Source organism: Centruroides vittatus, unplaced genomic scaffold (genome assembly GCF_030686945.1).
Source record: "Centruroides vittatus isolate TY-2023 unplaced genomic scaffold, ASM3068694v2 contig_460, whole genome shotgun sequence".
Classification (NCBI taxonomy): Eukaryota; Metazoa; Arthropoda; class Arachnida; order Scorpiones; family Buthidae; genus Centruroides; species Centruroides vittatus.
The window spans coordinates 1380539-1407702 of NW_027122256.1; the positions used below are offsets into that span (position 1 = coordinate 1380539).

Here is a 27164-nt window from a genome sequence, read left to right on the forward strand (position 1 = left end):
AATCCAAATATTTCAATAATAATACAATTTAAAGGACAAGAAAAATTGCAATGAACAGAATCTAATTCCTTTAAAATAAGTATATTTACATTAATCCCAATGAATTTATTTGTGTGAATCTACTTTACAGAAAACATTACATAAAATATTTTATAGCAAATACAACAGTCATTACTAAAGTAATATTTATTACAAATAATATATTTTTGTTTTACTTGAACAATAAATATTTGAAAATATTTCCACTTCCAATCAAAATTGGCTAGTCATAATGATAGAATATGAAGCATTTACTGGTACACATTATATATATATAGGGTAATGATAAAAGTCTCTCTCTTCAACTGATTATTGTAGAAATTAGTACAATTATTTCAGATCTTATGACAATACATACTAAATCAAGACTAAATTATCTGTTTCCTTCTCCACATCAAGGAGAAAGGAGATATCTCAACCCCTAATGGAAACGGGTCAATAATGTCAATTGCAAAGTTGTAAAGGATAGAAAAATAAATAATTTTAGTTTTTATTACATTCCGATATATCAACTTTTTTTAAAGCATGATGTGCATTTTGAGAAATATCAGAAATAAATGAAAAACATTATAAATTACTAATGGTTATACATTTATTTTAATATTTGAAATGACTGCAAACTTCTCTGCAATTGGTCAAAATTCAATATTAATTTCCATTTATTTATTCTATTCCAGTGTCCTGTAACTTTTGTTTGATATTTTGAAAGCAAAAAGAAAGCTAAAATTATTTATTTTTGTCATCCTTTACAACTTTGCAATTGAATATGTTGATCTGTTTCCATCAGGAATTAAGATAGCTTCTACTCCTTCAACATAGAGCAAAGGAAGGAGATAATTGTACCATCATTTAGTACAGTTCTAACTTAATGTGCATACATTAACATAATATCCATAGGCCTATTGCTTATACTACTAACTTCTACAATAAACAGCTGATCAGAGACTTTAGTTATCATCATACACAGAATTATTGACATTAGTCATCCAGGCTTTTTTTTTATCTCCAAAAATATTGAACATAAAATTAAAGGAGGAGAAAAAACACGTTACCAATTCAGAATAATAAAAACTGTAGCTTTCTAAAATTCTAAATTTACTCTTATTCTTTAGAGAAATAAAAACTGTAATCAATTAAAAAAAAAGTTATCATTAATTTTATCTTCAGTACTCCCAGAGGATAAGTAAGCTGAGTCATTCTTAATATTTTATATATTTCAAATTTTATTTTACTAAGCTAGTTTAATTAGATTACATAATTAATTATGTTAAATCAATTATTAAGAATTGGTCTAATGCAAAGTACTTAGAATTTTTAATTCAGTTTGTCCAATTGTTTCAAGACAATTATTCAGTCAATCAATGAAACTGCAGTTTTATGCAAGTTTTTCAAATAAAAACATTTGCAATTTAAACATATATTTCCATATATTTTGCACTAACAGGATAGATAGATAAATAGATAACCAAAAAATCACACCTTATAAATAAAAATCCCTCCTTTTTTTAAAAGGTGTGATTTTTTGCTAATTTTATTATTTCAATTTAATAACAACAATCATTTATATTTTTTTAATATAAAAAACAAAATGATGAAAAACTAAGCAAGATTTACTGTAAAATCAAAATGGTATAAGTAAATTTTGTAATTATAAAATTATTGTTGTCTAAACAAAGGAACAAAAGTAATTTATTACTGTAAGAAAAATTTCTGACAATTTGATCAAAAATATTTTTCTACAACAAAAACATATGAAAATCAAATGCACTCAAACGTTTTGAAGCTTAATTATCTTCAGGAATTTAATAGCTGAACAAAGATATGAGAAACTTCAAAACTTCAAAGTTAAATGAACGAAAAATTTTTTCATTTCAACTTTGAATTGCCCTTTTACTTGTTCGCCAATTCAATTTCTGAAAATACACAAGGACATCTAATTTTTTGCTCCAAAAAATATTCCACGTTTTGAGAAGCTTTTGTGTCAAAGAAAAACATTTCTGCTTAAAAAAATTATCATCTTCAAATAAAAACAGTTTTTGTTTAGTTAATGAAAAATTCTGTTTGAAATAAGAGAGACTATTTCATAATATAAAATATGCTTTTAAATTCTTTCAATATGCTTTATAATTGTACAATAGGATTATATATTAATACAATGTTATATAGAGATAACAGATTTTGTAAATACAACTTTGTTATTAAAATGAGAATTTGTTTCATAAATACATTGATGATAAAACATCTAGTAAGATAGAAGCCAAATGTAAATGCCAAAAATCTACTGAAATATCATATTACAGTCAAATATTTTTTATTAAAAATTTTTAAGTAATAAATTAATTAATGATTATAATAATTTACTATTATAATATATGCATATCTACATTGCTAATGTCTTCAATTTTATCAAATTATAAAACTGTAATTATTTGTTCCTGATGTATAAATATCTTAGTTTATATGCAGTTATAATTAAGTCCAACATATAGTAAACAAATGATGATAGCTAGACTTTAAACAGGGTATAATATGACCTGATTAAAATCTGGTCAATTAATTTTAAAGATATTATGTAATTTGGACTATTTTGGAAGAAAAGATTAATCCAGAACAAGACTTGAACCTACAACTCCTGCTTACTATACAGATGTATTGCCAATTACATGGCAATACTACTACCTGGACCTCCAGCCAGTATTTCTTCCAGACCAATTAATTTAGAAAATATAACCCATATGGGTAACTCATTGCTTTAAATCTTGTATTAAATTTAATACAAGACGGTGGCTTAACTGCCTAATTTTAGTTTACATTATGTAATATCTATAATTAACTATCCATATTTTAGCCCAATTAAAATGTTTATTGTTTGGTCTTAATTACATTATAGGAGTATATAAAGCAATTGTACAAATATAGATGCAGGGTTTGAATCAATGAAAATTATGGATTTGAATGACACTTTAAATTATATTACTTTCTAAATCTTACTAAATTTGCTTATTAAATTATTATTGTTACTATTATTATTAAGATTACCATAATAGCTGAAAGCAAGATACAAACTGATTAGCATTAAAAGTATTCAGATAGCGAGGCAAAATAAACAAAATTTATTCATATTTTCCAATCTAGTAAATGTAGGTACTCTCTCTATATATAATATAAGGTTTCAATTTACACTTTCCTTTGGGGCATAGAATGCAATTTTAAATATAAGGAAACTATTTTACCACTTAGATAACAAATACTTTTGAATTAAAAACCATTATAATGAATGTTTGTGTGCATGTGTTCCAAGCAACAAAGCCATTACATTTGCACATTACCATTATGCAACAGAACCGTTACACAATGTTATCACCTAGCCAATAAATATAATAATAAATATCAAAATTTTAGCACCTTTTGTCAGATTTAAATCTAAGTGGTTATGATTTAACTATTAACTGCATGATCAGTTGAATAGTATGCACATTTTGTTTATTTTTTCTAAGGATGATACAGACACAGACAGGTCCTTTAAAGTATGGACTGTCTGTACTAAATAATACATATGGTAACCCTATTATTAGTATTAATTAATCAGTAAACAAAGGAAAATTCTAAGTATGGATGAGCATATTTATACATCTTTGTATGAAATGATTATTCTATTATGTCTAGTTATGGCATTAAATTATTCTGATTATTAATAAATTTGTTAGCTCAAATTTTTTATCAAAATATTATCATCATGTGCAGGTTCTGTCTTCTTTAGAAAAATAAATTAAAGAATCAAAATATTATTTGATCATACTCTGATATTTCGGAAGAGTTTGACACATTTAATATTCCATAATTTATATTAATAATTTAAAAGATTAATTTACATATGTTATTTTAACAAAGAATTATGTTACCACTAGCAGATGCAAGGGATGGCAATAGAACATCACCCCTCAAGATTTTTTTACTGCTAACAGAGTTTTATTAATACTTTAACATAATATGTTCATAAAAAAAATTTCTTAACAACATTGGTCAAGTAAATGAATCAAACACTCCAAAAATCTTAACACAAAACCAGTGAAGAACTTTAAATATGTTAAAGACAAACATCTATGAACATCTGAAAGCCCATTGCATTTAATAATAAACCAAATGATTGTTGTAATGAATTAAGCTCCTTTTAAAGTAATGTTATTATTAATAATTAACTTCTAAGTAATTTAGTACTAGAGGTAAGCATTAGGTGCTTTCTCTTATTAAATTTAACAATTATAATTAATTTAATATTTACTAAATTAGAATATTTTGGGAGAAAAGAATCAGCCCAAGTAGCACAATTCATTACAGCAATTGTTTGGTTTATTATTTATTAAAGACCAATCTACACCTAAGATCTGCTTCAGGTCTATTTTTGCTCTTTATTCTATTATATTGGAATATTTAAAACAACAATGACAAATTCAAATTTAAGATTACATTCAGAAATTCAAATTGTCTGAGGAAATTAGATTTCAGAAAATTATGTGCAAAATTATACAATAATTATGGATGCAGGAATATAACAGTACAATCAGAGGTGCCATACAATGGGGCAAATATCTGTCCCTTTGTCATCAGATTGTCCTTGTCTTAATCCCCAAGGGAGCTCTAAGGTTTTCTTTTATTTTTAAACTAGCTTGTTATGCCCAGCTTTGCCTGGGTTTATAAAGTACCCTTCACAGTAATTGTTACACCCAGAGTTATTAATTGTAAATTTTCAAAAATATATGTAGTAAAACCACTTAAATTTAAGAACATTATCAGAATGCCTGTAACTATGTGGGAAGTTTTTTCTCATAAATAACAAGTCTATAGAAAGATTATTACAATTAGTTTAGTTTATTTGTTTATAGCTATGCGACATGTGGATGAGCTGCCAAGGGAATGCCTTCCAGGAGTTTTATAGGAAACTGGACCCTATTTAGGTGTTACTAACTTGAAGAAAATAGGAGTGTATAGCAAACAAACAAACACTCTCATTTATAGTTAAAGATTAGTTACTCATTTTTATCACAGAAAACTTTTACTGATGACAAAATTAAAATACAAATATTTATTAACCAAACATTTGTTCTATGATGATTGTTTGGTCAGATATCAAGGTACCACTGTATTTGATTAACACAATTTTGATATACGCATTGAGGGATTAATTAACAGCATTAATCAAGGAATACTTGTGTGTGTGTCTATATATATACATATACATACATACATACAGATATTTTCTTGCATAATGTATGTACTAAGCCCTTTTTTTATAGCTTATGCCACCTCTTTTTTATTTCTGAATGTAGTCTTAAATTCATAATTAGTCATTGTAACACAGAATGGAGAATAAAAATGAACCTAAAACAGATTTCAGGTGTAGATTGAAAATGTTTGTCTTTAACACATTTAATTAAAGTTCTTCACTAGTCTTGTAGTAAGGTTTTTGGAGAGTTGATTCATAATATGTTCATACTTTAAAAGTTTTATCATTGATTTTCAATAAATTTTTTTTGTTTCATTTTGTTAATTTTTAAATTATAAGTTTGTGTAGGTGTACTTTATGTTAAAAAATTGTTAAAGCAACAGAACTTTTAAAGATCTGTATTAATATATGAATTAAAATTTCCCTTCTTGACATTTTCTCTTAGATCTGCCACTGTATACTATATAACTTACATTAACTAAAATGATATTTAATTAAAAATAAGGAACTCTCAGTCTAACTTATGAGATTTCTTTTGTTTAAATATTTTTGAAAATTCTAGTTCCATTTTCAGAAATGATTATGTAGAAACAATTACAACAAAAAACTTAGGTTTCTTGTAAATCAATTTTAAAATGCAAACATTTATTTATGATGTATCTTTTTTTCTTTTAGTATAAAAATAAAAAGTTTTGTCAACTAAAGTACTCAAATATTTAAAAATTTTAAAAAGCAAATTTATACTGTATTTATAACTAATTCAAAATTATAGATATGTATAGAAACAGAATAAAAAATATATTTTATGAAAATATTAAGTCTTTATATAAATTTTAATTTATAAATTGTATGTAATTTTTCTTGGTTATGCATTCTCTGTTGTTATTAATATTTTAATAGATAAAAAAATCTAGCAATGAGTTGCATAACTTTCCCAGCTATTATGAAATTTTATTTAGAAAGTAACTTTTATATTTTTAAACAATAAATAAAATTTTGCGTGGTTCCATCTGTTATGAGATTTTATTATAAAAACTTTTTATATTATTAATTATTATAGAATGGCAAAATTTTAAAAGTAAAGATGAGTTTTATAAAAAAATTTTAAACGCTAATTACCAGTAAAATCTTCATTAAGTCCGACCCCTCTCAAGATATGAGATGATGTCCCTGTATTTTCCCATCTCCTCAATCTTTAACCACCAAAATTTAATAGCATCGATTCCCTTTATACACAAGCTACCATGCTAAATTTCATTTCTTAATCTTTACCCCATTCTGATATATTAAACAAAATGGACCCCAACACACACAGGCACGCATGCAGACACATCCATAAACTTTTTTCCTGTTTTTCTGACTTTTTAGGGTTCAAGAGGTCTGAAAACATGGAAATTTTCAAAAATCCTGGAGGATCAAATCTGACACAATTCCAATACTTTCCCTTCTTATATACATATCAGTTGGAAAACTAAAATGCAATCTATTGTGAAAACTTGTGTTAAATTTTAATATTATGAGAATGATGATATATTATCCATAAATCAGCATTTATAATTAAGATAATTTTTGTGGAAAATATAATAATAAAAAGTCAAAAGTTTATATTTATGAATCATTGATTTTCTGATCTTTTCTAAAGATACTAAAAAAGATATTAAAATTTGCTTTAAGTTTTAACTGTAATCCATAAGGGTTATTGTTGGCCATGCTTAATAGCTCATCAATGTTGGGTCCCTTGTTCCAAATGACCATGATGATGTTAACATATATTGCATATAGAATTATTTGATTATTAAGGATGGACAAGACTAAACTTTCCAGCAATCTGAATATTAGCTCATGCATCTCCTGATGTGGAATTGTCTATGGGAACTCTCCTATACTGCATGGGTATTTCCTTGTTAAACTGAAGGAAAAATGAATGACACACTAGGTGGACCAGCACCAGAATATCCATAGTGACATATGAGCAAGATACTATTTAGTGTTTTGAAACACTAGGAAGTACCTTGCTAATGAATAATGAGTATACGATTGTCTTGAATTTTGTATCAATGTTTCCTTCCATTAAAACTGAATCAGGCTTTGTGTACAATGCAACTACCTTCATAAAACAATTCCCAAAGCAAGAAAGTATTATAAGGATATTCTGGAGCAGGCTCACCTGGTATGTCATTCATCCTTTTTTCAGTTTAATAAGAAAACATATACACAACATATGGGTGTCCCAATGGGCAGCCCATATCAGAAGGTCTATGCAAGTTAATACCCAGATGTCCAGAAAGTTCAGACCTGCCCATCTGTAATAATCAAATAATTCTATATGCAAGATATGTTGACAATATCTTGATCATTTGGAACAAGAGACCCAACATTGATGAGTTCTTAAGCATGATCAACAATAACCATTATGAATTGCAGATAAATGTTTGTAATCCACCAATTATATAAATTTAAAAAGAAACTAAAGAGTTAAGGAAAATGCCTTATTTTACACAGATATTTATTGAGGAAAAATTTGTTATGAACTTTTTATTAAAAAGTTCAAAACATGAGATGATGTATTATATTAAAATTGTAGCATTATAAATTAAGTACTTTAATTTTGTTAACTGATTAATGGAAAATTTTGGAAGAATCAAGAAATCAGATTTCATTAAGATCATGATGACATTTATATCATTTGTTTACAATATTTTAAAATATTGTAATATTTTAGAAATGCCAAGAATTTAACATGAGTGGCATTTAAAATTAAATTATTAAGTTTAAACCTACGACAATGTAAAAATATAATATACTCTCTATTTATTAATTATAAAATAATTAAAAGTATAAAACAATAAATATGTTATTTGAATTCTTTTCAAAAACAGAATTTCAAATTATAATGATATGTAAGTTCTGATATCTAAGTTATTTAATATCATTTTTTGTCAACATTAAAAATTACTGAATAAAATTAAAATAATTGAAAAAATAATCAAATTAATTTTATGCTAGAAGGTTAATTAATTTACAGATTAAATAACATGTTAGTGCAGATAGTCTAAATAATTCAATTAGATATTACTTAGAGTTAACATTAATATTTGTAAGTTTTCTTTAAGAATGTATATGTAAATTTTTTTGTTCTCCAAAATAATTAAATCCACTTTGTTTTATCTCCTCAAAAATTTTCATTAAAGCAAAAATTAATTGAATTATATTCATGTTTGGATACATTCAAATAACTAATATGAAATGTGTTAATTCTAAAACTTACTATTTTAAATAATAAAATATTGCTACACACCAACATGCCGAATATTATCGGACTAGAAACGGCTATAATAATAATTTATAAGACAATTTAACACTAGAGTTAAGCATTAGGTGCCATAAAATATTACTGATAGAAAAGAAAAAATTACTAAAACATAATGCAACAATAATATAAATTAGGTCTTCTAAACTATCATTTGTTTCCTGCACCTTTATCTACATAGCAAAACTTCTTCCTTAGAGATGATATGCAAAGAAAACATATTTATTCAATATCGAATTAATTCTATATTCAATTTCATTGATATTTGATGTGATTTGTAATTATTATATTTAAAATGGAATTAATGAAAATTAAGTACATAATCATATATTCCATGTACTGTACATATATATGTTTTCATCAATACATGGAAAATATGATTATTAACCATTAATGAAAATATTCCATTAACTCATTGAAGTCTAAATTCAGAGAAAGTTAAGAGCTTCCTTGCTCTTTTCTGCTCACACTAGTTTATAAAATAGTATTGTTTGGTACAAATTAATTATTTTGATTTAAATTCAAAATGAAGATAATTATAACTTACATACAAATCTATGACATATCTCTTTAATTATAAATCATAAATGCTTCAGATTTTCTATTGTATTTCAAATGTATTGAAATCTACATTATCTCATAAATATTATGTAATATAACTTTGAATCTAATACAAAAGCATATTAATTATAATAAATTTATATTTGATAGTTTTTAATTTTCAAAAAGCATAATAATCAATATTAAATGTATCATTTTCCTATTATCTTGTGCTTAAAAATATTTTGATATTTTCAAAAATCTTATGCCTTAAAAAAGTTAATTTTAAATGTCTTTGGGTCAATCCTAACCCATTCTCAAAAGAGGCTAAATCAAGATTGTTACTCAGTCAAAGGCCATTCATCCTAATCCATCTTGTCCTTCTAAGAACAAATCAAGATTTTACTTTAAATGGTTTCTGATTCAATATTCTTTATTTTCTTAAGGCATGAGTTTTTTGATAATTGAAATCAAAGAATAGTTGGATCATAATTTAAAAGAACACTTTGACAAAATCATTTAATCAGTTTTATAAAATGTATGAATAATTTTAATACAAATATTTCTTAAATTAATTACTTATTCCAAAATATTAAAACTATTTTCAATGACGACGACTTACTTTACAAAATATTCTTTTAGATTTTTCAGAGTTATTTTTTCAATACTGATCAAAATATAAAAGTAATTATAGATGAATGAATTTTATTTACAAATTTTTTGTAAATAATGTTTTAAAATTTCCAATTATTTATATTTTAAATTTCAGCTTTAAACAGTTTATTTGATATGTCAGATTTATAACTTTTTACTCTAAATAAAGGCTGTTTAAATTTTCTGTTTAAAATCATTTTAATCTATACACATAGTGATTGTAACTAAAATACCCCTATTTAACTGTCTGAAGAGACATAACAATCCAATATCCATCCAAATTTTGTATGTTGATGTTTTTGAATATGCAAAAGAGATTTCCACAAGAAAAAAATTTATTCCAAAACTTATTAATGTGAAACTTGTGGCATTATAAGTGGCAAAATTCTTGGCACAATTTCTTACAGTATTGTAATTTTCAAAGAATTGGCATTGTTTTCATTAAACAAGTTTCACAAGAAAGGCATCTTCAGGTACAGTACAGTCATGACCATTGCTACTAATCTACAGTAATAAAAATGGTAATGCTATAAGCAGTTTTTAAACCCAGAAATTGACTATAGCACTTGTACTTTATACATATGTTAAGTATTTTTTGCCACTCACTGTCTAGGAATCCCATTATAGTAAGTTTTGGAACTAAATTTTTTTCTCTGCAGAAGTATTTTTTGCATGTCTAAAAACACCAACATACAAAATTTGGTTGAGTTTGAACTACCTACACATTCCTCCAGAGTGTTGAATAGGTGTACTTTAATTATAATTACCTGGTATTTATCTATTTCCTATATATTTAAATTACCTATATCAGTTCCCTTAATATGTTAATAAAATTTTCTGAAAAATCTGAAAATATTTTGCATTACTATTTCTTTTTTTCTATAATCAAAAATTTATGCTATATTAACTATCTACATTAATTTTAAAATTTATTATTTAAAACTAAATAATTACAGAACTGCCATAAAATATTTTAAAATATTTTCTTTAAAATCTATAAGAATGTTCTTCAACATGGTAAACAATCCAAAATATAACTGATAAGTAAATTAAATTAACTGGTTTTAAAATGAAGCCAAAAATTCATAATATAATTCAAAACCATTAGCAAAGGTTAAACATTTTTTGTCTATTTAATTATTTCTTCGTCAATCTATAAATTATTAAAAATTACATTTCAAAATTGTTGACTACACTAATCTTTATTGTTAATAATACAAAATTAAGTGAAGTTAAAACAATTTTGGCAAAATTAACTGTTGATTAAAATGTAAATAAAATATATATTTTCTAAAATGAATTTAACTATTTTAGTTGAATGAAATTTAATTTATTTAATATATGCTTAAGAATAATGTTTACTTAAGTATATATAAAAGTAAAAATTTATAGTAGTTCAGAAGTAGGCTTGAATATGTATACATATATACACAAAGCATATTACATTTAGAAAATGTAAATATCATTGTAATATAACTAATAAAAGACTTTCTGTATCTATAAATCATTTTATTAGTTTTTATATTTATTGCCCATCACAGTATTACATTTAACATTTAATTGTACTATGACATTAGTGATTGTGATTGATGTTTGAATTCAAAAATGATTTTCTTAATATATCAGTTTTTCAATTGTAATCAACTGGATGCATTAAATTTATTTTCTCAGAAAATACATATTTTATAAATAAAATTATTGTCTTAAATAGCATTAATTTACATATAAGAAATTTCAATAGTTTGTTACTAAAATAAATGTAAAAGCCAAAATTAAGAATGAAATTTTGAAGCTTTATTGGCAGATCTGTAATACAACATTACAGTAATGATATACTTTAAACTTATATTCCTAATTTATTATTGACTATGATTTAACAATGTATATAATATATTATGTCTACATAACTATAAAATACATATTACTGATTTTATTTATATATTTACAGGAAATCTCTTTTAAATACAAAATTATTTCTGTAAAAATATTTTTATATATGCTATTTTAGTAGTCAATAAAGAAATACACTAATTTAATACAGTAGTTATTTTTAATATTTTCAATTATAAATATATTTATAAATAATATTTTCATAATGTATTATCAAATTGGTGCTTGAAATATAATATACAATAATAATAATAATAATAATAATAATATTTAAAAAGATAATATATAATAAATCTCAATTATTTTGTAGTTATCTTAATGACAAAATAGTTGTAGATTGCATCCTTTACTTCAACCAAAAGTAAATAAATTACTTTTCCTCTAAGTGCCTGAACTTTAGATTTACTTGTTTATATACTTTTGCATAAGAATGAATATTAAAAGAAGTGATTCAATAAGTTATCATCAGATTTCTAAGGATAAACATAAAATTTTATAAAAGCTTTTTGTTTAAATTTTGAATTAATTTGAAAAACATTTGAGATCACAACAGTTTGTGGATGACTGAACAGCAAAAAAATAAAATAAAATAAACTATTATTTCAAAGATAGATTAAATAGCTGAGGGTGATTTCCAATAGGTTAAATATTAAAATCAAAATATTTCTCATTTATTGATTTTCAGAATACTCTCTAACATATTATAAAGATAAGTTTTGTTTTGAACAAATATTAAATTTAGAATACTCTTTATATCTCTTATTATTTTTAAGTTTTGCTTTGATCACTACATGCATATCATATCTTACAAATTCAACATCTTTATAACTCAGTAATAATATAAAATTGATATATTACATAAATATAGTAGAAAGTAAAGTTTATTATGTTTCTGTTATAATACAAGTACACCATCAAATTTCTGGCAATTAATATTTTGGCATCTCCTTTAATCCAGACAAAATTACGAGAGGAAACTTGAAATTCTTGCGGCCACTAGACTAGTTTACCGGGTAGCTGCAGATGGCATTGGGTTTAGGGCATGCTTATTTACTGCATTATCACTACCAACAAGATAGTAATACAGCAATTTTATGATATTCTTAGATTATTTTGCTTAAATTTAACCCTAGCTTTGGCTTCTAAGAGATAAGAATATCAGTGGTGGTCTCAAATGTAAAAACTAATCCGTATTAATTCAAGTTTCTAGCAGTTCTTGGTATACCTCTGGTAGATGGGAGGTGTATAATTATGGGTTAGATGTGTGTTAATGAATTAGTATTATACATGACCATGGTTGGTCCAGCAAAATGGTTAATCCAGCAAGGCTTTGGAAAAAAAAAGTGGTGGAAATTTGATGGTGTACCATATGTGAAATATTTTTAAATTTGCATAAATTAGTTAGAAAATTTTATTGACTGTCTATTTTATTATAAAAATAAATAAAAACATAAATACACATAAAATAAAATTTTTCACATTTAGCATTCTCAATTAGTAACATACTTGACATATGTTTTCATATTAAGCCTAGTCAGAATTGAATCAATTCATCCAGTGATTCTTATGCAAAGTTTTAAAAGCAATTTAATTAATAAGTTTTTGATTTATTTATTCTATATTTTAAAAATTAGTAATTTTTTGTTTTTAAATATTTTTTATTTTTTTAAATAGTTTGCTCTTGAAACTACTTTAGAACAAATTAGTTATATTGACTAATTTCATAATATTAGCCTAAAAATAAAATCATATTTAATTTAGAGATTTCTTGTTTTAAAAAAATTCTAAAAATTTAAAACTAGTGAAACTATAAAACAAATATTAAAATCTAATATTCTATTATGTTTAGTCAAAAATACTGCAATTCTTTTCTTTTTTATACAATTATGTAATCAAAATTACAATACTATAATAATCAAAATCCATTTGCCAACTATTATTGAAGATTGCAGCTGAAGTGGAAAATACCACTGGAAAAGATATTACATAGCAAAGTCTGAAATGTCAGCACAGCATTAGGAAGAATACCCATGGTAGAACTGCTCAGAGAAAATGCTGGATAATTGAAGTAAACCAGAAGAAAAAATTATGATTTGCTAGAGGATGTCACAATTCATCCCAAACCTTCTGTAATAAAGTCACATTCACTGACAAAAATAAATTCAATGCGTTCCAGTCCAATGGAAGTTGTCTGTTGTTGTGTAAACCACATACAGAACTGAACAAAGAAAGCATTTCTTTCTCACCAAAACACTATGGAGAATTACTGCTTTTCTGGTGGTGTATGAATGCATCAGGAGAGGGCACTCTACATTTCATCCATAGCATAAAGGAAGAAGTACACTTACATTAGCAAATTGAAGGAAAATTTGCCCTTTAGTGTTCAGAAGATAGGACTTTCCAATGATTCTATTTTTATGCAGGACAACAATCCAAAGTGTAGAGCTTGGAACACCTGAATGTGGTTATTATACAACACCCCCATTATCTTGAAACATCAGGACTTTGTACTGGTGCCCATTATACTCAAGCCCATTGAGAATGTGTTGGATTATCTTAACATGAAAATAAGAAGTTGATACATTTCAAACAGAGATGATTTAAAACTAACACTACAAGAAGAGTGAAATAATATCCCCATTGAGTTCATAGCAAGGTTGATTGATTCATATGATACTCTGTTAAAATATCTATATAAGAACTTATATGGAAGCTCAAAAACCACCAGAATTTCATGAGAAGTACATTGCATATCCTTTTTACAGTTCAAAAGTAAATATTTTAGTTTTTTATCTCTAAATTTTATTAAAAAATATTAATAATAATAAGCATTGCAAATATTTTTTGACTCGCCATAATGTTTAAATTATTCAATTTATCATCATCTGTTTATTATTATTTACAGATGTTGTAAAATTTGTTATCTTATAATAAAGTCATTTTATAACAGCTATAAATTAATCTCATTAACTTTAATAACTAATAGTTAACTAGATTATCTATAATGTTAATTACTATTTTAGCATAATTATATACTTTTTAAATATGCATACCTCTTTCAAATTTCCTGGAGTTTTCAAAATATAATATATAGCATAAGCAGGTATCCATATTACAGATGCTAATGCCATTCCCCATCCCATCATTTCTCCCCACCATGGATATGTGTATGAATCAGCATAAGTTAAAGGCTCATGCTGAATCACTGAAAATAAGAAAATTCCCTGAAAAATTAAAAACAAGTTAATTTTTTCAAATCAAAAACAGTTTTCATTTACAATATAATAAAATTTCATTAAATCTAACCTCTAAAAATTAAATATAAACAAAATATCAAGTTACTTAATTAAAGTAAAATAAAAAACAAAAAATTTATCCTAAACTTAAGTTGTTCGATTATATTCCTATACTGATCACAATAAGGATATAAAAAAAATGCATATTTATGTGGCAAACAATTCAAATAATTAAAAATAACAGCATTTGAAAAAGAAATGAATAAAATAAAAGAAGAATTAATGACTTGTATTCAATTTTTTAGTAATCAAAAACATAGCAGTAATACTTTATATTTAAAAGGAAAAGATTTAATTCTTAATTTTAAGAAAATATGTTTATTTAAATGCTTGTTGCATCTATTGAAAAACACATTATAAATAAATAAAATTATATAATTAATTAATTTTGTTTTTTATTACAATTGATCAAGATTTCAATGTGACATTGTGACATCATAAGTAATATCTATAATACACAAGAAAATGGTAAAATGACAAGAAAAATTAGATAATTCCTTAGAAAAACAAACAAAAATTACTAGTCAATGAATATCCAATCCAAACTATCGATTCAAAACAATTCACTTTAAATGAAATCAGTTGACAATTATTCATATTATGTAATTAACATTTCATATCACATATATTGCAATATAGAATTTTAATTACAATAAAATTCAGTTATAACAATTCTTCTTCAAAAACTATTATAATTTACAATTAAAAAATTATTTTATTCTTACTTTAAAAATTTTTTTAAAATTATAATCCTTACCACAACTAGAGCTGGTGCAAAAAATACCCAACAAACAAAGAAATAATAATTTGGCTTAAATCCTAACATATCTTGCATATTACTATATAATGTTTTCGCACCTATTAAAGAAAAAGAAAATTCATTAGAAATAAATAAGGGAGAAAAGCATGAAGAATTTTGTAATTGCTTATATAAAAAAAATATATAAAAAGAGTTTTAAACTACTTTTGAAATATGAACAGAATTAGTTTAGCTAAGTCCCCTCCTCAAAAGTGAAATTGCAACACCATGAAAAAATGTGTGGGACCACATCCAATTGCAGGACTAGTAGAGGTGACAGAGATATGCAAATGATTAAGTTTGTATATGAATTGTGTCATGTGATATCCAGTTTTGGCTATAAAGACCAGTAGTCAGCATGGGCCACAAATGCTATCAGTGATTGTGACAGCCAAACTTTTGAAGAAGTGTAGAAAATGCCTCAGAGCCCATCAAGCTGAATACCACCAGTTAACAGCTAGGGAACAAGATCATATCCTGGAGCTGCATAACCTTGGTTTGTCAAAATGTGTAGTTGCCATATGTGTTGGGCACAATGTGAGTACCATTCAGCAATGTGTGATACAGTAGATGCAGGAACCACTGCAAACATGACTAAGAGGGAGTGGATCACACCAGCTTACAGACTGGCAGATTTGCCAAACAACCTGTCAGAACCTATTCACCACATCAAGTGACATTCAAAGCGGCTGTCACCATCAACAGATGCATCTCTGTCCATCCAAACTATTTGCAATAGGTTGCATGAAAGTCAGACTGTACACCTGACTTCATGCAACCTGTTGAAAATATTTTTAACTGTTGTGAATGCCATTAACTGCTTGACACAGGGCTGCATGCCTGGCATGGTATCATTGTCATCGCAACTGGATGGCATTGAGTAATGTTTACAGATGAATCACACTTCTGTCTGTGGAGAAATGATGGCCGTGGACGGGTGTGGTGGTATCCTGGGGAATATGCCAGTCCTTTTTTCTGTGTCACACTGGCCCCACATTGGACATCATGGTTTGGAGAGGTATCATGTTTCAATCAGTGGAGAGTCCTGGTGTACATTTCTGGTATTCTGACAGCAGACCAGTACATCACGTGAATTGTGGGCCTGTGGTTTGGTCACTGGTGCAGGCCACACCAGATGTAGTGTTTCAGCAAGACAATATCTAACTGAACATTGCAAGGCAAACTCTCACCAGCCTAAATGGATTTACATCCTTCCCTGGCCAACAGCCTGGCCAGAACTCTCTCCCATTGAACATCTGTGGGATCTTGTCCAACATGAAGTACACCAGGGATCACCACCACATACTGTAGAAGACATGCACACTGTAGTCAATGCAGCTTGGCTAGGGATATCTCAGGAAACCATTAATTGCCTCATTGATAGTATGCCTCTTCATATAGCAGCCTATACATATGCTCATGGGAAACATATTTGTTACTGAATAAACAGGCTTCTGTTGCATATCTTTGTTTGTTCTTTTAATCATTTGCATATCTCTATCACTTCTATTGGTCCTGCAATGTGCATGTGGCATGCATTTCTTTGTGGTGTTGCAATTTTACTTTTGAGGAGTTTGAAAATATTATAATTCAGTTTAAGTTAAATACAGTTAAAATGGAAGTTTAAAATCATTGCAAAATGCTTGAGGCTTCTCATTGGAAAATTTTAATGAGAAATGGACATACTGCTACTATTCATTTAAAAATTTTAACCGCACTTTAAAAATATATTTGGAACACTTTGATTTAAAATATTATCAGTTTTTTTTCAGTATTCAGACTTTTCAATGTCTGATCAGAATAAAAATAATAAAAATATGATAAGTTACTTTATATAATTACTTAAAATAAAAATTAATATGCAAGTAGAAAATTGCAAATATTTACCATATACCCAAGCTAATCCAACTATTTCAAAAAATACAACAGTAAGTAAAGTAGCTCCACTAGCTGAATAGAAGTCCATCAGTTGAAACAAATACATTCCACCCTATGGATTAAATAAACATTATAAGTACAAAAATAGATTTATTTTATTTTTTATGTATACTAATATTTTATATAAATAAGTATCAAACAGTATTTTGGAAATTACCTGAGTGACTAGTGGTAATCCTAATAAAAACTGGATCACTACAATACCTAATGTAAATAATCTGCGCCGAGGACGGAGTACTGTTGCAAATTCATCTACAATTCCTGTTACAAATGATTCTACTGTACAAAACTAAAAGATTTAATTAATAAAACATTAATAAAACATCTCTTATTTATTTAAAAAATTTATAAATGTTCAAAAAGTGATGATTACAAAAAATAAAATACTACACTCACATTTAAATTTATTTCTAAATTTAATCAAACTTCATAAATATAGTTTAAATTCATAATTTAATTTATGACAAAAGCTAAAAACTTGTATTTGATATAAAGATTTGAAACTCTTAGGGTACGACTATGCAGACATGAGCGAGCGAATTTTCCGAGTGAGCGAGAATATATGGCGAGAAGAGGCCAGACGCGATAAATATCAAAACCTGTCAGATATGTGCAAGAACAAGAAATTCGCTCTCACCAGCATTATTTCTTGCTTCTCACTTGTGCATGGTTTTCCTTTGCGAAAACCAAATTGCTCGCAACCTCTCGCTTGCTCTAAATTCGCATCTGCATTGTTGCACCCTTACACCAGTGTTTTCCAGTCTGTGGGGTGTGAGACTATTGCAAGGGAGGGTGCAGCTTTTACCAAATTATTATTTTTTAGTACAAACAAACAAAACAAGTCAAATCAAATCAATGTTGAAAAAAAAAATCAGCAAAACGGTTATGCCTAATTCACCCTCATCCGAACGACTCAGGTATGAACACTAAAAATCCATTCACACTCTAGTCGAAATATCATGACAATATAGTTTATTTAATAAGGTATATTGTTTTGTAGGTCATTAAATAAATTATAAGGACAGTATTTATGAAATTAGATTGTTATGAAGATTGAGGGGGTGCAACAATTTTTTCTGAAAAAGAGGGGCCAATGGTACAGAAAGTTTGAAAATCACTGCCTTACACAATTCTAAATTTAGTAAGATATCAAATATTTGTACAGAAAAAATAATTTTAATAGTTTAGAATGTAAAATTTAATTAAAAACTAATGTAAATATCTCAAATAGGATGTTTAACTGCTAAAAAATTATCCTTAGATTAATCTGCTAAGATTATCCAGTAGAAACAATTCAGAAGTTTCAATTGCATAATTTTATAAACATATTTTGTATAGATATAATTATTATAATAAATCATATTGTATACTATTATATTGCAGCTTAATTATTAAATACTTTTTTAATAGTACAAGCTTATAAATTATATAGTATTAAATATTTGAATGTATGTATAGAATGATCTTATTGATTGTAAGAATGAATTAATAAATATTTAAATTAACAAATATGATTACCTGACTATCTGTTCCCAAAATAATTAACATTAAGAAAAATAGTACTGCCCAAAGAGGAGATAATGGCAAACGAACAACAACTTCTGGATAAGCAAGGAATGCTAAACCTGGACCTATACAAATATTAAAATATGTTAAACATTAATTTAAAGTTATTATTTTAAATTTTTAAATGTAACATTCAAATAAAATCTTTTCAAATGTTTCTCAATCTGCAAATGAAAGAAATAATTTATATTGTAACATAATTATATACATAAATATTATTTTATAATTTATATTAATATAATATAAATTATTTCTTTCATTTGTCAATTTATTTAAATATTTAAAAAAATGAACATTTAAATCGTATATTCTGGAATGTTTTAAATTTTTCGTTCTATTCGAATGCAGCCATCATTTGTTTTATAAGTTTATTCTGAAGAAGATTGGTTAAATACAGCCAAAAAAGTTAGAGATGAAAGTGATTAATGCAATATTTAAGGTGTTTTTGGAGTGTTTTAAAATACTTTCTTTTGAACAATTTACTTGTAATTTTTTTTTTCTAATATTAATGAAAAATTAGATCAAAATCCAAATCATGATTTCAGAAACACTGGTTTATTAATAGTTTAGTAATATACATAAATATTATTTTCATTGTATGTAGACTTACAAATAGAAATAACATACATTTCTTTATTTGATTTTCAATAAAATCTTAAGCAATTAATCATTTCAAATAATTTTAAAATTGTATTAATATATACTTGAAGTAGGTAACCACCTTAAAATATGGATCTAGAAAATTGTAAATAAATCAAAATACATGCTAATACAGTTAACATAAACTCTTATAGTGCTCTGCCACTATTGTAATTGTAAAGAACTTAATAGTTGTAATTTATACATATATTCATTCCATTTTTCTTTATAATATTGTATCGGGTTTTCTGTTAATTGTGACGCGTTCGTTTTACTTTAAGCTCCGTATCACCTTTTGGGGTCACAACAGTGGTAAATGCGGATTGGTGGAAAGAAGGTCACGTGCCCAGTAAAGGCTCCCGGATGAGAGGAAGATATAAAAACGTATGTCACACGTGCAGAAAGATCTTTTTGAAGTTTTGTTCATACATGGACTCTGGAGACAGGATTGATCCTACACTAAAGGAGAGGATTGTGGGTAATGTCCGAATCTGGAAGAAAGAGAAGTGAAGTTTGTGCGTGAAGACAATCAAACCCCATCGCCTGAATTTTGCGAAAGCTGGTAATAAATTAAATTAAAATTATATGTAAGTACTAGGAGTACTCATCAGGACGATTAGTTCTTTAATTTGGCACCATATATCGTTTTCATGGAGTGAGTCCAGCCACGTGCCTGCGAACAAGGGGTATCGAATTTGTGATGTAATCGTATCAATTGGATGCAACGACCAAATATGCCACCATGTAAATAATTGTATATATATCTATATATGTATTTTAGAATAAGTGAAGTTCTTTCTTTCATGTTAGTCTAAGCATTACCTTAGTGTATAAGTTCAAGGCATTGTATAGTTTTTAAGGATATTAGTTAAGTTCATTAGCTGTTTGTTAAGTAATTCTTTGTTATATTATTAAATTATTTCCTGTTAACAACACGTGTCTTTTATTTTAATTGTAAAGTCCTCAGTCGAGTACCCCGCAACCAGACTGGCTATATTTCGGTATAGCCTTAGTCAGTACACTCTCAACATTCATATACTATATATGATTGACATTTTTTAAACTAACTAACTTTATAAAAAAAATCAAATAAAAATGATAGTGTATCAGTAAAATATCATAAAAAGATGTCCATTTCAGTAATAAATAGATATACAAAATGTAATCCCTAGTAATGAAATCAAAATCAAGACAATAAAAACATTTGCTCTGAATAAAAAGTAAATATAATATTCAATTCAATAATATCAAGATTTCATCAATATTTTGACCATCTAATATACTGGAAAACAACTAATCCTGTATTCTAATAAAATTTAATTTTACTCTGGAAATAATTAATTTTAATCAAATTTTCTAAAACTGAATGTTCTCAGAACAAAGTCATAAATGCAATGTTTTAATATTTGTGAATGTCTGTTTTGTTAAATATATCCAAGGTGTAATTCCTAATGTATTATATAAGCCATATGTTCATTCAAAAATGTATTGAGAACTTCAAAGAGAAAAAAATATGTTTATACTGATTATTCCTAAACTGATTTGAACAGTTGAACAGTCCCATACAAAAAGAATAAGTATGTCACGGTAACTCAGATTATTAAAACATTTGGCATTTAAACTACAGTATTACAGTATGCCTACACCCTCATCTGAATAGATTCAATATCTCTTTGGGACCAAATATGTAAATTGTATTTAGATCTTGCTCTCCTTCTTTGGTGGACATATCATTTATATAAAATATCAGAGATTCATTCAAAAAAAAGATACTAAAAGATACATACTGGAGTTTAAACTTTAAATGTAAATACCAACAAGTTACACCATAAATAAATAAATAATATAAATATATATATATATTTTTTTAAGTTTATTTTTTCTTTATAATTATTAATATTTACTTTAATAGTTAAAACAAAATTTTTATTAAATTCAATTATCGATTGACACTTGTATTAAGAAAATAAAAGTTTGCTGATTATATAAGATTTTAAATAAAATTTATCAACTTTATAATAGTAAATTTCTACTATTTAATCATGCTAAAATTTATCTTTCAAGAAAGAAGTAATTTATATTTAAAAATTGGCAGTATAGCTCTTTAATGACTATAAATGAGAGTTGAGTCTTTTATGCTAATGATAAAAAAACAAATGCAATCCTTATTTTTCTATTTCATAATTCTTGAATAATTCATTTACTGCAAATTATCAAATGTTTTCTTTTTCATTTATTTCATCCAATCATTTGTTTTTAATTTACATATATTAAATTATATATTATTTATTTTGTACAATATGCCGAGAATGTTACTAAAAAATGTAATAATGAAACAATAATTAGTAATTCTAATTATCTAGCAAAATTACTTAAAATTGATATTAATGCTTCCAACTTCATAAATATCTTAATAATGGATTTAAAAGTAAGTGATATTTCTATACCTATTAGATAGATTTAAAGATAAAACATTTATTCTAAAAAATTCTTAATGATTCATAAATTAAAAACTTTGATTGTAGTAGCAATTACAGTTAAATTTGTCACCAGGGAGTAAACCATAATTTTTTTATGCATATACTTCAGATCATAGCAGTATTTTTTAAATTTGAAATCTTCTTCATATAATTAAAAGTATAATATATTTTTCCACATAAAAATCATTAATGAAAACATTTAAGATAATTAAATTTTTGGAACAAATATTCACCTGCTCTGGCAACTTCAGAAACATCTTTGTTTTGTAAAAATGCCATATGACCTAAAACTGAGAATATTACGAGTCCTGAAAATAAACTGGTACCACTGCTTATACAGCATACAATCAGTGAATCTCTAAAAGCAAAAAATTTAATTTTATTAGAATAAGTACATAATAATCTAATATAAATATATTATTAATATAGATCAAAATTTGTTATGTAATCTTCAAAATAAATAACAAGCTTAGAAATGAAGAAGTAAGTCACTATTCTTAACATGTGGAAGGGTTATTGCAATATGATAATATAAATTTTAAAGTTTACATTTTTAAGAGAAAGATATTTTTAATAAAACTTAAAATGTGTTCTGATGTCTATAACATATGATTGTAAGAATATGACTTATTTTTCACAGTTTAACTTAAATATTTAATTTTTTTAGGAATTAAATTTTTCAAGTCATCATTAGGCATGTAAAATGAAGTTATAAAAACTATCCATTTTACTTGCATATTTTCAAACACATAACATATAAACTATTAAAACAGATTATAAGTGAGTAAATTTTGTTAACTTTTTTCAATTAATTAAAAATAACATAAAATTAGAAATTTTGATATTTTATATATAATTTTTTTTTACATCTGATGATTCAAGTTAAAAGTCCAACTGATTAACTGTAATATTTAGAACTGTTAAGACACAGTGCAATCCATAACTTTGAGAGAACTTTCATATAAAAACTCAGAATAATATTTTACTTTTTTATTCAAAATAAGCTCTATTATAGCTGATATACCGTTCAGCTCTCTTTTCTAATTGTTGCATTGTTGTTGAAAACTCCTCTTTTGTAATAGTCTATAGTTGGTTTGGTTACAGTAGTTTCTGCTTTGAAAATATCAAATCTTTGACCTTTAATTTCAATTTTAATTTTGCAAATAAAAAACAGTCTGGAGATGACAAGTCAAGTGAGTAGAGAAGGTAATCTTTATTATGATTGTTTTTGAGCCAAAAGTTGTCATACAATTGTTGCTAAATAAGCTAGAACATTGTTGTGCAAAATGAAAACTATCACATGTGCAAATACAGATCAGAAAACACATTGTATCCGTTTAATAAGATGACTCATTATACATTTATAATATTCTTGATTTACCTTGATACTTATAGCACAAATTCTTTGTGCAACTACACTATGTCAAAAAATAAAAAAAAAAACATTCTTTATTTTTTTGGTCCTGGTGAATTTTCACAATCCATTAAGCACTTTGCTGTTTTTATAGTTAATTAATCATTTCTGCTACAGTGGCAATGTTGTTGCCTGTTTGGGTTATTGTGGAATGACTACCCTTTATGAAATCTGGCATATCAAAAGATGCTCGCTCAACTTAATGCCTCTTTGCCATAAGCCTTTTTTATTATTTCCAAAGATGTTGTTTTGTAGCTGATAACTGGTTTCAAAACAAAATTTGATTGTAACATGATCTTACTTTAGAATCCATCAAAAGATGTTTCACTAAACAGTAATGTATTTGAGATCAAAGGACCACAATTCAAATTATTCATAGACTTCAACATTGGTTACAAGAACAGAAATGACTAGATATTTTTTTATGGCTATACTTGTAACACTCAGTCTCAGAACTTATGGACTACACACTGTTGGGTAGGCTGTTATAACAATTTATTTTAGCATCATTAATGCCTTATTTGCTCTGCAATATATATGTTATAAAATTTTAAATATTTTAATATAATTGCCATTAATAATATATTAATACATCATGTAGTGTCAGTTTGTTAATTAAAGATGATTTTAATCTACTGTTGAAATTAGATTTATTAAAAACAAAAAATGTGTAGTGCTGCATCACTATATACAATTTCTTCACATGACTTTTGTATATGTTTATGTCCTTTCTGTAATATGTTTTGTTAGTCCATGCCTGAAATTGTAATTGTAGATATGTTAATATTTTTCCTTCAGGTAGAACCACTTTTTGGGGTGGTGTCGTCTGCCGTGCAACGATTGGTTATATGATGACCATGTGAAGGGTGTGACGTAGTATGATGGCGGGATGTATAAATTGACATCCCATGTGCGAATGAACTATCTTTTTCCTAACCAGGACTTGGATCAGGTATACAGAGGCTTGTATGGAGTGGAGAGTGAAGTAGGAAGAAAGAAGAACACGACCCAGTATGGACGACTGGTAGCAAACCACTCGAGAAGTAATCAGATTGCATCATAATAAGTTATATGTCATGATAAATTATCATTATCATTAGACTGAGTGTTTGAAGTGTATAACCGGATAAGACTAATATTATCATTCTCTAAGCTAATCAGTGAACCACATGGCCACCACTGTTGAGAGTAGATTCTTGGACCCCAAAAAAAGGAAAATTTGCTCTCATACTAAAGAGATTCAGCGAGTGACCTTCATCTGTAAATTAATTTTTATTTAGAGCATATGATTGGCTCCTCATAACGGATCTATTAATTGTCGCGAGTGTTGTTAGTTGTATCTGGTAGTAAGTAGTGTAAGTTCTGATGTATTTGTCTATTATTATTAAAACTTTGTTAATTGAAAGTCAAGGTGTTCTCTATGTAAAGTCCTCACGCATACATTTTACCCAACTTATTGTCTGGAGTACTTTCAATACTTCCTAGACACTACAAATGTTCAGGAAATTCAAAATCACTGTTTAAAGTTACTTGTATTTGACTTCTTTTATGAAGGCAGCAAAACCAATTTTGGCTTTTTAAGAATTAAACAATTGTATAAATTTTTATTAAGTTTATTTATCACAAACCTGTAAAAATTATGACGATATCTATTATAACTTCCAAGTGCAATATTAGCTCCAATTCCAATTCCATATGAAAAAAGAACTTGAGTCCCAGCTGAAACCCAAACCTAGAAATTGATAATGAAATAATTACAATACATATTTAAACATTTATCAATTTTGTTTTATTGAATGCTAAGTAAATAAAACTTTTGCATTTAAAAATAAAATAAATAAATAATTCTATTAGTTTTGAATAAAAAATATATAAACTTATTATTTTTTAATTTATTGAATGTACTACATGTAATTGTCATATTAAAATTACTAAATTTTTTCTCAATATTTCATCATTACATTTTATGTTTTACAGTGGTGGACAAAACTTTCAGAGCCACAATTTTGATATACAACATCCTTCAACTTTGGAGTGACATAATTATAGAAGAAACAACTTCCTTTGAAGTAAGGGATAGGAAATACAGATGCCTTTTCTGAATTAATTAACCCATTGTTACAGTAATAATGGATAGTTTGTATCATCCTTGCAGACTTACTACTCCAAACATTCATTTTTTCATGTAAATTTGGATTACAAGTTCTGCAGAAAAAATATAACACTAAACTCTTTGACATGGTTGGTGTTGATAAACTTGACAATTCAAAAATAATGACAAATACAAACAGGAATATTATTCAGAGATTGGTGTGCTCTGATAAAGAAACTGATGAACATTATGATTCTTCTTCTGACAAATGATGTAATTATCATTAATAAATAATTTTCAAAAGTAAATGTGGGCTTATTTTTTCCTTAGTACATTAGACTAGCAACTTAATTTTCAAAATTAAGTCTAGGACCTATATCCAGAAATATCTGGTACTAAATTATATATCATTAATAATATAAAATTTTTGATGAAGTTTAAATTAGACTTTATGTTCGAGTAACATTTAAGTAAACAGAAAGAATAAATAATAAGTTATAATAAGAGTAATAATAAAATATTACTTTTGGTTCATGCAACTTCTCCCATTTAGGCTTGATATAATATAGCAAACCAGTAGAAGCACCTTCTAATGTCACTCCTCTTCCAAACAATATGAGAAGAATAACATATGGAAAGAGAGCAGTAAACCATATGATCTAATATAAAATGAAAATTATTATAAAATTTTTTCAAATAATATCAGTAATGTTAAACTGTTAATTTTACTTACCTTCCCACTTTGGTGAATTCCTCTCCAAATAACAATATACACAAGAAACCATGCTAATAAAAGATATAATGCTAATTCTAAACGAAGTCCTCCTAGATCATGTAAACCACTGGTAATTTGTAAAACATGATGTCTGAAATATTTTTAAAAATTACTAAATTGTCAAAATAATATGTATAGTTTATTACAAAACATATTTTAAATTAATTATTTATAATAACTTGCAGAATATTATCACATCACAAGACATTGCATCTTTATACGTGCAACTCTGCGATGCACTGTGATGATAAAAAAAAAACATCAGAAAACAACTGAATTTGGATTGTTCTTAACATAAGTTGCAATTTTCTAATTATATGACCCTTACTAATTTGGCCATTCCTTGTCTTGTGCAAGAAATGCGCAGGGGTGCCAGATTAACATGAGTGCCAGATTATTGAGTGTATAAGCTTACCTAAAGGCAATGAATGGCATGACCTTCAGTACTGATTCTTTTTGGAGGGAGGAAGGAAGTCAGTTAGTCAGGCAAATAACGTGGTGTGCTGAC

At 26.3% G+C, this 27164-nt stretch overlaps 1 protein-coding gene across 2 annotated transcripts in view; it reads right to left on the bottom strand.

The window, feature by feature from the left end:
- LOC136977527 (sodium- and chloride-dependent GABA transporter 1-like) overlaps window positions 1-27164 on the bottom strand; it is a 97250-nt gene that overhangs the window by 36646 nt on the left and 33440 nt on the right. For both annotated transcript variants that reach the window (XM_067273021.1, XM_067273022.1), the window contains exons 4-12: window positions 26615-26747; window positions 26406-26540; window positions 25418-25521; window positions 22609-22733; window positions 19209-19321; window positions 17848-17979; window positions 17640-17742; window positions 15711-15811; window positions 14711-14881 (exon numbers count right to left, since the gene is read on the bottom strand). In XM_067273021.1, the coding sequence (XP_067129122.1) occupies window positions 14711-14881; window positions 15711-15811; window positions 17640-17742; window positions 17848-17979; window positions 19209-19321; window positions 22609-22733; window positions 25418-25521; window positions 26406-26540; window positions 26615-26747 (1117 nt within the window). The remainder of the gene's footprint in view (window positions 1-14710; window positions 14882-15710; window positions 15812-17639; window positions 17743-17847; window positions 17980-19208; window positions 19322-22608; window positions 22734-25417; window positions 25522-26405; window positions 26541-26614; window positions 26748-27164) is intronic.